Source organism: Pezoporus occidentalis, unplaced genomic scaffold, assembly GCF_034315485.1.
Source record: "Pezoporus occidentalis ecotype Australia unplaced genomic scaffold, CSIRO_AGI_Poc_V1 ctg62, whole genome shotgun sequence".
Classification (NCBI taxonomy): domain Eukaryota; kingdom Metazoa; phylum Chordata; class Aves; order Psittaciformes; family Psittacidae; genus Pezoporus; species Pezoporus occidentalis.
Window position 1 is genome coordinate 230506 of NW_026915966.1, and position 13601 is coordinate 244106.

At 57.4% G+C, this 13601-nt stretch overlaps 1 protein-coding gene across 1 annotated transcript; it reads right to left on the minus strand.

Moving 5' to 3' along the window:
• Nucleotides 1–137: 137 nt before the first annotated feature.
• On the minus strand, nt 138–5904 carry FADS6 (fatty acid desaturase 6). The gene is made up of 7 exons (XM_062639874.1): nt 5873–5904; nt 4425–4750; nt 3590–3756; nt 3204–3384; nt 2243–2430; nt 1768–1947; nt 138–812 (listed from the first exon to the last, which is right to left on the minus strand). Exons 1-7 carry the CDS (start codon nt 5887–5889, stop codon nt 663–665), a joined length of 1209 nt encoding a protein of 402 aa, XP_062495858.1. The 5' UTR covers nt 5890–5904; the 3' UTR covers nt 138–662.
• Nucleotides 5905–13601: the final 7697 nt, after the last annotated feature.

Here is a 13601-nt window from a genome sequence, read left to right on the forward strand (position 1 = left end):
ATCCACATGAGGACCCTTCTCCGCTGGGTCTGAAGATGCCCCTGCACAGGGTGAGAGTCTTTTCCCCACCTTTGAGTACCACTGGATACCAGTAGACTTGCTCCAGCAGCAAACCCCAATAACAAAGAAGCTCCATCTCAAAGTTTTAAGGCTGAATTTGCCAAATCATTGTTCCTAGAAGGGACTGATTCACCCCAGAGCCTTGCAAAGCGCAGGCAGCAGTGACCAACCCCCTCCCCATAATCCAAGCCCTTCCCTGAGCCTCCAACCACACATTTGCAGCTCCATCCTACAGATCCTCGTGGAACAAGCTCCGGATGCACTGGACACAGCGCTGCATCTCCTATGGTCCTGTTGCAGGGAGGCCACAGCCAGCAGACAAGAGGTTTCCTCTCCCCAAGCATGAAAGCAGAGTGGATAAAACTAAGCCCTGGCTGGGAATAACTGGGGATACCCCCTTTTTCCTGTCCCTGGAGATGCACTTCCTGGCTCTGCTCCTGCAGGGGCTCCGTGCATCATTATCAAGCCAAAAGCAAGATATAGGGGGGAAATGTTTCCTACATGATGGCTTTATGGAGGCGTTTGTGTTGCCCCAATCCTGCTAAAGCCATCGCTGTCACAAGTCCCTGCAGGAAACATCCCAGAGTCCTGGGGTCCCATCCTCACTGGATGCCCACCAGCTCCGTTATGGGGGGAGCGTGGACCATGAGCTCCTCGTATCTCTGGAGGAAGAGACGGAGCCTGGAGGTGTAGGTGTCCTCATTGTATGGCAGCTTCTTCTGCTTCAGGTACTGGGAGACGATGGGTTTGATCTGCAAAGGCAAAGTCATCCCTATACAGGCTGTACAAGGTTCCCAGGCTGAGCTTCCATAAGGTGCTCATAAAACCCATCCCACATTACCAAAACAGGGCTGGAGAAGGCAGCACCAGCCATGAGGATTAAGAGGAAGGCGTTTTCCTGTTAAAGCAACCCAGGGACTTCACCCTGGCAAAACACCTTTGTAGGGCTCGGGATTAGGAGAGATCTCCTAATGAGGCTTTTAATGAGGGCCACCCATACATGCTCATCACTTACACCCATGGTTATCCTCAGGTGCCCACACAGCAGCTCAGCACCGGGGCTGGGAGGCTGCCACCAGCTTAATTACCCCTTCCCTGCAACACACCTCTATGGGGAGCAGGTCCTGCCAGCCCCACGAACTCAAAGAAGGGCACAACCTAAAGCCCATAGTGCTCCTGATCTGTCTATTCACTATTACTTCTGTTTTTCCCCCCAACCTGAGACTGAAAGCAAGTGCACGGCATTGAATGAGTGGACATCCCATGCTGAAGGGCGGCACATGGACCTGCCTTGGAATCCCCCAGGGCTGAGGCAGTGTCAGTTTGAATACACCCCACACCTCAGAGCAAGAGGTAAGAGCAAAAACCAAGATTAGGGGAGGTTTGCCTGGACTTCATCTGAACCAAAAGCCAGACTGAGCAGTAATGGAGATGCTTTCCCCAAGGGAAGAGCTGGGAGGATCCCAGACCGTGGGTTGGCTGCTGCAGGCTGGAACTGGGAGCAGGGGAAGAGGCAAGGAGTGGAAAACCAGGAGAAATGGGAGTAGGAACAGAGGGAATCATGGAATCGATTAAGTTGGAAAAGACCTCTAAGATCATCAAGCCCAAGCGTTACCTCAGGACTGCCAAGACCTCACTAACCCGTGCCACCGAGGGCCTCATCTACATGGTTGGTGCAACCTTCATCCACGCCATGGGCTGTCTCACCTTGAGGCACATGTTGTCGGAGAGGCTGGGGAAGAGGTGATGCTCCACGTGGCAGCTGATGAGCGAGTGGCCGAAGGACCAGTCGAGCAGCGCGTTGCGGGGCAGGTTGAGCACACCCAGGCTCATGAGCTGGATCCGCTTGGGCTTCCGATCGGCCGCGAACATGGGGAGCCCGATGTGCTGCGGGAGAGGCAGCGTGGGCACCCCACAGCACCCAACACCCCCCCCCGGACCCATCAGGGCCAACCGTAGCTCTGGCCATACGAGAGCATGAAGGTGACCCTCATGCCCCATGTTCACCCATCTGCCCTTATGTTCTCCAACCCCAGCACCACCAGCCTGACCCTCCCCATGACGACATCGGCACAAGAGAGGTGACAACCAAGCTTTACCCAGCAGTGTCAGGGCTGTGTCACCAGTGGAGTCTGACGCATCCCCAGCACCATCAGGACATCCTGGAGCCTCAGGTCTCTACCTGGAATATGTTGACGTGGATGTAGGGATGGGCCAGGAGAGAGCGGGTGAGCAGCATGCAGAGCAGGGCGGACCACGGCGACTGGAAGCCCGAGACGTGGAGCAGCAGCCAGTAATGGCAGTAGAGACCCAGAGACATGCAGCAGAGGGTCCGGAGAGCTGCTTTCCACTCCACATTCCTCAACAAATCTGCATAGGGAAGAAGCACCACATGGGAGAGGAGCTGACCCTTCCTGCCACCACTGCTGCTCCAGCAACCAAGCTGTGTTCCGATAACCCTACAGCTCATGCCACCCTCCATCTCCCCTTCCCCATCATCCACACTGGCCTGACACCCCCAGCCTGGTTTTTGGGTCTCCAGGACAGGCTGAGGGTCCAGCTGTGCAACACCACACAGGGACTGGGATGCATCTTCATGTCTTACAACGTGCCAAGTCATTGTCCATGCTTGTGGCATTGCCCACAGCTGTTCAACCAAGGGGGCTGGGCTTCCTCAGCCTCTTCTCCATGATCATTTCCTGGCACTATCATTTCCTCTGTGCCACCACTTTGTCTGCCCAAGCTTGTTGCTTCCCAGCCCCACAATCAAACACAGTCATCAAACACACCCCATGCAATCAATGCTCTCACGAGAGACCAAGGTATAACACCAAACTGTGCTACAGCCAAGGGGCTGAATTAAAGGAGAGCAAATTTGGGGTGATTCAGGCTCACGATGGCCTTTGCCAGAGCTTTCAACATCCAACATAGGAAAATGTGAAGTGTTTCTGAGCACCAGCAGATGCATTCCCCGGAGCAAGTGCAGCATCGTCTGCCTTTGCTGCAGCCCTGTATCCCACCATGGGTTTGCATAGTTACCCTGATGGCTCCGAACAAGTCAGGACCCTTTGGTAGGGTGAGACCTGCTCAGTAACAAGCTCACCATACCCAGCACCCCATCCCAAGGTGGTTGGGACACGTACCAAGTGCAACCAGAGGGGTTAAGATGGGCACCGCGAGAGGCGCGATGAACATGTAGACGTAGCGGTTCAGGAAAGGAAGCTTCCATGTGCTGGAGTCCCCCAGGCCGATGACGTTGGTGTAGCCATGGTGGATCTTCACATGGTTGTAAGTGGCCTGCTCGACTGTGAACGCTGAGCAGAGCTGGGAGGGAAGAGAAAGGAGAGGAGATGCCTACAGCCACAGCACCAGGGTTGGGGTCATGGGAGAGGAACCCAGAGGGGATGCTCTGCACTCCACAGGCTCCAAACCAGGCTGGAAAAGAAGGTGGCTGATCCTGAAGGATTTGAGATGCTGGCAAGGAGATGATGGGGATGTGGGGGGACCCAAACCCCACAGCCCTGCTCACCTCAATGAAGAAGATGGCCCACACTTTGCCCCAGGACTTGGACTCGGTCAAGGCATTGTGGCTGGCCAGGTGGCTGCCCTTCACTGTCAGGGTATGATGCACCACGCCAAGGGTGAGGACACCAGCCAGGAAAGGGATAGCCTGGGCTGACCGCAGGCACAGGAACCCTGTGGAGAAACCAGCTGGGCAGGAGCTTGGGCACGCACATGTGCTGCTGCCCTGCTCACCTCTGAGCCGGGGCAGAGGTGCTGCTACACCCAAACAAGCCAGCCACAGCCCTAAACCTGTTTTTCAGACATAGGTACAGGTATTTAAACTGCCTGAAAGCTTCCTCCCACACCACCCTGCACACCTGGATCAGCCACGCTCACCATCATGTCGTGATGGCATGGCACACACAACTTTGCCGGCTTCAGCATCCCCATGAGTTCAAAGCAAGAGGAGGTACCAGCTGCAGCTTCCCAACCATGCTGCTGGAGCCCTGTGCTCAACCACATCCCCCTGCACCCACCACAGCCAGGGCTATTGTCACCAAACCCATCAGGGTTTCCCTGCTCCATGGCAGGACATGGATGGAGCACACCAATCCTGCCCTGTGCCCATCTGCAGGGCATCATCCCCTCACCCCAGGCTGTACCTTGGATAGCACCATCACCCACTGTGGGTTCCCAATGGGGTCAGGGTACCCCATAGCACAGGGTAAAGGGGTTATTGAAGCTTTATTTCAGGTTTAATAACAGCTTCCAGCACCAAGTGGTACCAGCAGTGCAAAAGCCACGCGGAGAAGGCATCAGGACCCCCCTGGCTATGATATGGGGGGGCTGAGCTGGATTACCTGCTGGGAGCAGGAGGAAGCTGCAGCCGAGGATGCTGATGTCCACCCCGTGCCGTTCCCACCAGCTGCTGCTCTTCACCACCTTCTGCACCAGCTCCGAGAGCTCAGTCATCAAGGCTTCTTCACGCCGCCCTGCTTGCTGCAGGGCCCCCTTGGGAGCCACGTTCTTGTCACCCAGTGTTGGCTCCGTCCTGCTGCCATCGGGTGCTGTCGTGTCCTGGAGCAGCGGGTCCCCTGTTTCCCCAAGCCACGGGGTACCACTGACCTTGCCATTGACCCACTGGCCCCTCTGCCTCGCTGCATCCCCATCCTCCAGCGGCATCTCCCTGCCGAGCAGAAGCCACACACAGGGTAGCACCCACAGCACCCTGCCCCGGTGCCGATGGGCTCCCGCTGAAGGACACGGGAAGGACAGGGATGGCAAAACCCAACACTCCCGGCAGGACACAAGGCAGCGGTGACAGCCGGAGCCACCCGGCCTCCCCCCTGGGGACACCCCCGCCACCGCAGCCCCCTACTCACGCCAACCCCCGGCGCGGTGGCTCCCCCGGTGCCGGCCGTTGCTGGGCGGCCGCGCAGCCCCGCGCACCGGCGGTGTCGTACGGCAGCGATTTGGAGAAGGGAGGAGCAGGGGAGGACCGGGAGGAGGGCGGATGCAGATGAGCCACTGGCAATAACCCGCCTTGGAAGCCCCTTTTGGGGAGCTGCCACCGCGGTGGGGCCATGGGGAGGACACTGGGCCGAGGTCATGGGGGGAGACGGGGGCAGCGGAGGAGTGGAAAAAAGATGGAGAGAGGCATTGGAAACGCTGGAGGAGAAGGAGCCAAGTGCTAGAAATAGCCCTGAGAAACCCAAGCGGAGCGCTGAGGACGGGGATTGGGTTTCGCTTCTGCCGGGGAGCGGCTGCAAACGGTGCCTGTCCCATGAGGGAGCTGTTTTTTGGGGGGGAAACCGGCCTTTTTCCCAGCAAGGAGGAGGCTGCAGCGCACGGCTGCCTGGCTCCTGCCTGCGCACACTGCTGCTGCTGCGGAGCTGCACAGCACAATCCTCTGTGCCTGGGGGGGGAGCATCTTACAGGGACCAGGTCACCCCAGATTTGTGCCTGGCACCCAGCCCCGATCCCACAGGGTCCCTCTTCCAGGCTGTTCTCAGCAATGCCCTAAGAATTTCCTCCCTTTTCCATCATGCCTCCTACTTAACACAGTGCAGGAACCCCAAAAGACTGGGACCCCTTGAGCTCCATTTCTCTATGGAGGAAGGTTAAACCCACATCACTTTATGCAGTGGCACTGGATTTGTTCTTGCTTTGTTATTTCTCCCTATCAAACCCCCCCATCAGTTCAACTGACCCCCAAAACACTGATGAGCACTGACCCCTAGCAAACCCATAGACAAGGCTATACCCATTGCTGGGGTACCCCAGCCCCAAACTGGGACAGGCTCAGCACCTCCCGTAACACCACATCGCTGCAGCCCCTTGCAGGGAAGCAAACCTCACATCCAGGTTGCACCAATCCCCAGGGATTGTCATCATATCCTGGGAAAAAAATTAACAACAATTAAAGAAAATCACATCTGCTGCAAATGAAGCTGAGGCTTCATTTACTGTAAAAGCTTCTATTATGAAAGATTATTTCCAGAGCCACAAATTACAGCAGCATCCAAAGCTCAGCCAGGCCAGTGATTCATTCTGATACACAGCAAGGGAAGCCCACAGACGGGAGAGCACCCGTGGATGCTGCCAGGCCAGAGGAAGGTGGGTGCCAGGCACAAAGGGTGCATCGGATGGGGCTGCTGGGTCCGCTCCTGAATGATGCCTCCATTACCTTCATCACACCATGGGTGTCAAAGGTGAGCAGTGGTGGAGCTGCCATTGCACTAGCGCAGAACAGAGCAGAACTGGTTATGTGGTGTTGGCCAAGGAGGAGGAGATGGGGATCAACCCCATATCCAAGAGCAGCATGAGCCATCAAGGATCCCACAGAGGCAGCAGTGAGCGTGCTGGTGTGCACAGGCAGAGGCAGGCACATGGCATGGTTCATACCCCTGCTGCCACCGGGATCACAGCCCATAGAATGGTTTGGGTTGGAAGGGATCTTAAAGCTCATCCAGTTCCATCCCCCAGCCACAGGCAGGGACACCTTCCCTTGAGATGCCATTTTGGCTTCAGGGGAAAGCACTGAACCCATAAGAGCCTCTTCCTTTGGGCTCCAGTGAAGGTGGGAGTCACAATGCTCATAGGAAAGCAGCAGTAACAAGAACAAAGCCATAAGGAAAGCCAACAGATTCAGAGCTAGAGCCCCAAATCTGATTATTTTCTGCCTTGCAGAGCTCCATTTCCAAAAGAGCCTTTTGACCCCCGGTTTACATCTGATTTTGCACCATGCACAGGCCAAGCCATGCAACCCCACTGACCCAGCTGTTTTAGGGATGAAAGCAAAAGCTCACTTGGCCCTTGCACTGTGGACACAAACACCTCCAATTTAGCAGGAAAAACACACTAAAGACTCAGAAATCCTTGGGCACACAGCAGGGAGGCTGGAGGGGATCAGTGTAATCCGCATACAGCGAGCTCTTGTCAGCAGCTGCTGATCCTGTGCGTATTCATCTCCATGGGCACCACAAGAGACCCATGAGCACCTCCATAGGAAGCTGCCAGCCCCAAGAATCAGTCCCACACCACAGTCCTCATCCAACCTTCAGCCCTCAGGACCAAGCCCAGCCAAAATTGGCACCTAGAAAGGACAAACCTGGCCCCCAGCAATATCCTCCCATGTCACTGCTCCCAAAGGAAGGAAAATGGGTCATTGTAGCACAGCACAATGGTACACATGCACCCAACAGCCCTAAGCCCTCCCCCCGATCCCCCCAGGGGCAAAGCCCACTGCAGTCCCCAAAGGGACCATTTCCAGCCCCAAATGCAGGAGATGTTAGCAAAAGTTGCAGTATTTGCACCCCAGTGCTGTGATAAAGGGGGGGCAGAGTTCCCTTTGAAGCCATCGCATCCACTGCACACCCTCCCCTTCATCCTCCTCCCCCAGCAGAGGAAGGAGCAGACTGCAGGGGCTGGCAGTGGGGCACCACCAGCTCTTCCCTCCCCCAGCTGCCGCAGCCGGACACCCCAAACCCACCATCCCCTGGTCCCTAGCATCACTGAGGCTGCCGAGATTTGCTTGTTTAATAGCTGGGGTTAGGTGGGGCTTCCCCCTCCTCTCTCAGGCCAAGCACATTTGGGTAATTAACTTGATGAGACACTAATCACCACCATCCCCTCCCCACCGGCCTCTTTTCCTTTCAGGGTCTGGCAGACACCTCAAGAAGGAGAAAATTGCCGTGAATAACACTTCATCCCACTTCATCCCACCCCTGCTGCAGGCCGGCGGGAGAGCGAGGAGCTCCATCTGCAGCAAAGCCCTGCCTCCATCCCCCCCAGAGCATCTCTGTGCCCCCCCAGAGCAGCTTTATCTCCCCAAATCCAGGCCCTGGCCCCATAGCTCCTGGCGCATCCCCTGCTCCGCAGCCGAGCGGCTCCCAGGGCTGCTGCCAAGGCGGGAGTTGGGCACCGGTCCCCACTCAAACCCCACCCCGGTACTGCCAGGCAGGGCACCCCAAACCCTCCATAACGGGGCTGCGGGAAGAGGGAAGGGATGAGCCCGGGAGCCTCGGGGCAGGCACCAGAGGGAGTCGCAGCTCCGCGGAACGCTGCTCTCGCTCGCTATTCCAAAGCACGGGGTGCTCAGCCCTGGGCTCCCAAAAAGCGACACCCAGCCTCATCCCCGTGCCAGGGAAAGGAGCTCTCAGTGGGTCCATGGGGTGGCAGAGCCACCGAGCCGCGGCCCATGGGGGGCAAAGTCCTTTTCCAGGGGCAGTCACAGCCTCCCTCGGAGCTCCGGCGGTGCCAGGCTGGGATGGGGCCGGCGAGATGCCAGGTCTATCCAAGGGTGTTTGGTAGGCTGTATGCTCCCAGCCCTGCCGGGACGTGCAATGTCATGCTTTTAACCCTAAATAAATACCTCCCCCCCCGGAAGCCCCGCTGTTTGCAGGGCACACATGGCCATGGGTGATGGGAAACTCCTCACTCGCACTCAGCAGCTCCGGGAAGAAGCTGGATCCTGGCACGGGCTAATCTGGGAGATCTCTTTGTGCCAGGCAGCGGGCACGGACCGGATGGCGGTGAGACGGGGCAGGCAAAGCTGTGCTGCCCTGTCCTGGGTTGTGCACGGCTGCAGGGGAGGCGCTGTGGATGGAGGCTGATGGTCTTGTCCAGGATCTGCGTTGGTCCAATGTCACCTTGCATTACCTGGCACCCCAAGAGGGAAGTGGCTGGGTGGCAGAGCCCCACAAAGAGCGTTGCAGAGCCAGAAAGAGTGCAAATCCCACAAACCCACTGTCATTCATATCATACTTTGCATTGATGCCATACTTTTCTCATCCCTGTTTGACCTTCAGATGGATGCTGCTCTCCAGGGGGAGAAGGGTTTTACCTGCTAGCCTCACTGGCTTAGGCCCTCCGTGCTGCAAGCTTTAGGGGCCACATGGCCAGGCAAACATGCAGCTGTACCACAGGGATGGACCACGAGCATCCCTCATTTGCAGAGCAGATATGGACCTTGGGGCTGCTCATGCAGATGCTCTCCTTTGTGTGGGGTTGGTAAGGGTTATGCCACGCAGGGGAGCGCAGCCACCTTCCTTCTTCCCTTTCCAGTAGCCATCTGCAAACACAAGAACCCCAAAGCCCAGTGACAAGCCCTGGGTGCAAGCCCCTGCCTGCCCAAAGCTGCAGGGGCCAGGTAAGACCCTCAGCAGTGGCTGGTGCAGGTTCAAAGCCAATTGCACGTGAAAACCAAACCCAGCACAAACCCCATCCCTGAGCCCTCGGACACCCCTGCCCAGGGCCTGAAGTCACAGCACCAAAACCTACCCTTACCCATGAACACCCCGAGGCCTCGCTGCAATATTCATCACTGTCCCTTTTGTCGCCCACCACCGGAGGATGCTGATACAGTACCTGGACACCGTGTTTCCAGTTTTATATATCAGCAGTGAATAAAGCAGCTGTCATCCACTCCCTGTTCCAGCTGAATTTCCAAAGCCTGGCTGGAAGTGTCAACTAATCACAGACTTCCTCCACTTAGCAGCTCAGGGCGAAGGTAATCACTGGTTTGGGTGCCTCTGCTCTTGCCCCGACCGAAACTGCTTGCCCCCACCCCTTGGTCCTTGGCGTCACTGCCTGGCCAGGAGTTACCCAACTCATGGTGGAGATGCTGCGGGCTCCATCTATCTCTGTCTGCTTCCACAATGCCAAGCCTGACACCAGCAGTGCCATCAAGGGATGGCCGAGCCCTCTCACCTACCAGCCCAGCAACTCTTTTGTGACCCCGGAAAGCAATGATGAGTCCTGAGGAGGGAACCAGCCACTGCTGGTTTTAACATCTTTAAACGTGTTTTCCTTGTAAGCATGGTACTGCCCAACACCAGCTCCTGGTGCCCTCCTGGTCGCCAGGACAGAGCCACCGGGGCTGGCCATGCATGGGCAGGCATCCACATGGAGCTTCTACCACTAAGTGCAGGCTCCATCCTCTTTCCTCTCTAGGAAAGAGAGGTTCCTTCAGCATGCAGAGGGAAGATGAGGACCCTGGTGCGGTGCTGGAGATGGCATCATCTGGCACTTGGGTTGATCCATGGATGAGTGAGGACTGTTTGCCAGGGCCGCTCAGCATCACTATGCACGGGGCCAGGTCTCCCTGCCAGCTCCCACCTTCATGGGAGGGAAGGGAAAGGGACTGGGAGGGAGGGTAGGGCTCAGGGACAAGACCCTCTTGCCTTCTCCCCCAGCACTATTCGGACATGCTCTGGCAGGGCTGTTGCATTTGCCCACTTTAAGAAACCAGAGTTAAGGTGGGCACAGACCAGTACTTGTGTCTTGACTCTGGTTTGTGTAGGATCAAGGGATGTCGAATCAATGGAAAGCAGGATTTCTGCAAGCCAGAAAGCTCATTAAGAAGCCTATACATGGCCTTAATCGACAAGGAGAAGGGTTGAACAATGCTGCCCCATGCCCAACAAGAGCACAGGGCATGGGACTGTGCTTTGCCCCAGCGTAGGCTGTGTAGGTTGGCACCACCTTGGGTGCAAACAGCAGTGGGGTGCCATGGTCCATGGGCCAGTGCCTGATCCCACACTGCTCCGGCCAGAGAGGAGGTGAGGGCAGCTCATGACATAACCCAGCGTGCCCGGGAGGCAGTGCCTGGAAGGGAGTGAGCCAGGCTGGGAAGCCAATGCGCTGCGTCACTGCTGCCGGCTGGAATCTGGTTGGGAGCCAAAGGGCTGCCCAAATCCAGCCGGGCTACAAGAACTCACCCCTATCTCCCCAGGCCTTGTATGGCCATAATCTAATCCCTTGCTTTTGGCTGCTGTGGGGAGGTGATGGTTGATCAGAGGGGCCAGGAGAGGGTCTGCTGTCCCAGCTCCATCCATCCAGGTTCCATATCCCTGCCAGGCTTGGGGACACATCCAGCCCCACACGTCCACCCTGCCCATTACACACGGGACAGCCCACAATCCTTGGCAAGGGGAACTGACCTTCTAGGGCTCAACTGTCCCAGGCCCACCTCCCCTAGGGAAGAGCCCATCATTCCCCGTGCCCTGCTGCGCTTGCCTCCCATGGTAAACCCAGGACTGCTAAACCCAGGACAGGGTGCCACCACACTGAGGGCAGTTGATGCGTCTCCTTCAAGGCGAGCTCTCAGATGCACCCTGCCAGCCAGAGGGATAACTCACACACTGCCTGGCAGCTGTTTCATCAGCACGGCCGGACCCATAAAACCAGTTAGCTTGGAAAAACAGGGACTCTTCTAATGATACCTTTGGAGCTGTGGTGCTCCGGATCCCGGCCACCAAGAGAACAGCTGAAGGAGCCCAGAGGACGTTGCAGGTCAGCTCTGCCTGGCACAAAGCTGCATCCCCAGCCCTGCCAGCAGCACTGGGTGAAGGAGCCATCCTCCACCTCCAATGCCTCAAAACTGGCATTCTGCAGTCTCCCAGGGAAACACAAACACCAGGAAAGCTGCTAACCCTGCAACCGGTTTTGCCATGAAATAAAGAGTCCCCAGCTCCATTCCTCAAGCTTTCCCCTTTCCACTATAAACCATTGCAGGCAAATCCAAAGTGCTGCTCCTTAATCCCAGCCCAGGGAAGCAGGAGCCCCCCTGACCTCTCACCTCAGCCAGGATCGGGGTCAGTGGCAGCCGTTGGGAGGGCAAAGTGGGGCAAAGCGAAAGAGGGAGGAGGCCCATAGAAAAAAAAAGAGGGCTTAGAATAGAAACCAGGTTAGGGCTAAACTGTGGGTGGCAGGAGCTGTTGTGGCAGGTAGAGCTGGCTGCCACGGCCAGCCCAGGGGACCTGGGGCCCTCTGAGCATCCTCAGCATCCTCAGCAACTCTGTCAGCCCTCTGAGGTTGGGAGCCACTGGTCTGGAGGGCATAGGGGGAAAGGGGCTGCAGGGACGAGTCTGGGTGCAAAACAGCCCTAAAACCATCCCTTCATCCTGCAAGGCCTCCTTTGGTCCATCGGATGGCTGGGGATTGGGATCATCCCTCTGGAAGGTCCTTGCTGCCCTATAAGAGCCGCATCCTGCAAAGCCTCCTTTGGTCCATCGGATGGTCGGGGATCGCAGTTGCCCCTTTGGAGTGTCCTTGTTGTCCCATAAGAGCCGTATCCAGGGCAACCTCAGCACCCACAGAGACCCAGACAGCACAAAAATGAGGGTGGGTGGTTCTTTTCCCTTTCCATTCTTCCTGCATGGCGAAAGAACAATCAACAATGAGCCAAGCTCGGCGCAGGGCGAGATAAGCCTGACCTCCCACGCCGCTTGCGGCCGCAGGACCAGCGTCACCGGGCACTTGGCACGGCCCCGAGGGCTCCTCCGATGTGCGCAGAGGGCTCACGAGGTGCCACCGGTGCCGCCCTGGCACCCGCCAGCCCCGGCTGGCCCATGGGCAGCCGGATCCGATGGCAAACGCAGGAGCTGTCCCGTGGCCACGTCCCCGGCTGGGCTGCAGCCAGCAGGGAGCTGATAGCGGGATTGGCTGAGCGGCGTTGGAAGTGATTCTAGGCATAGCCCTGCTCCCAGAGCAGGATGTCACCTTCCAGCACGGGGTAGGGGTGATGTCCATGGATAACTGGGCGATTTGCTGGAAAAGGCTGAGGTTTTGTTGGAAAAAGGGGTGAAACCAACTTGGTGAAAGGGAGCTGATGGAAAATCGATCAGTGTTACCTCTGCGGAAGACAAGGCCACGGTGGTATCGTGAGTGGGTTTTTGTGGCCATCCCCTGCCTTGTTGATCCCTTGGGAATGCTCTGCTGGTGGGGAGCTGGGTGAGGAGGACACCTGAGGAGAGGCGCTGAGCGCTGCCAGCTCCCCCTCCTTCTTCACACACCCGATCATTTTGAGGCAGAAACAGTGTAAAAAAGGTGCTTTTCTTTCTAGCCTTCAATCCCAACAGGGCCTTGTGCTGCTGTCAGGGCTGGGGCAGTTCTTGGCATCATTTACCCTTGGGGTGGAGAGCAAGAGTGCATATGGACCCCTTCACAGAAGGATGGATCCTGTGTCACCTCCTCCAGACCCTGGTGTCTGTGGGATGCTCAGGGAGGGCTGGGGACCTCCTCATCACTCCCCAGCATGGAAAGCCGCCGGCAGCACAAACCCCGTCTCCCTTGCACAGGGTTGAACCAGCCCCAGCTCTGGGACACTATCCCAGGGGCTGATCCTGCCTAGGAAAGGCAGTTTGAGCACGTGGCATTCCTACCCATGGGAGCTGAGCGCAGCCCCGGGCTGGGTGACTAACACCAGCTGCCTCGAATACCGGGGACTGATCGATCTCCCGGTGCCAGTGGGGACAAGGAGTGCTGGACACCACCAGACCACCTTCACCCCCCTCTGTGGGTGCTGCTCATCCCCGCCATGCTCCTCCAAGCAGCCTGTTTATCCTTGGTGGGTACCACACTGGGGTGCCGCTGCCACCCAGAGCTGTCACGAGGGATGCCCAGCACAGGGCAGGGAGCCAGGCTGTCCCCATTTCTGCAGGCATTATCCCGGAGCAGGGTTCCTGTCCCAGACATGCTGATGCTGCTGCCGGCACCCTGCCCGTGTGGGCTTGTATAATCACTTATGTAAGGCA

Excerpts from the sequence above, each read along its gene's own strand:
- FADS6 (XM_062639874.1), bottom strand. Across the intron at positions 2,431-3,203 it reads AACCCCTCTGGTTGCACTTG|ATTTGTTGAGGAATGTGGAG; the intron begins GTACGTGTCCCA and ends TTCCCTATGCAG. Across the intron at positions 1,948-2,242 it reads TCCACGTCAACATATTCCAG|CACATCGGGCTCCCCATGTT; the intron begins GTAGAGACCTGA and ends CCTCTCCCGCAG.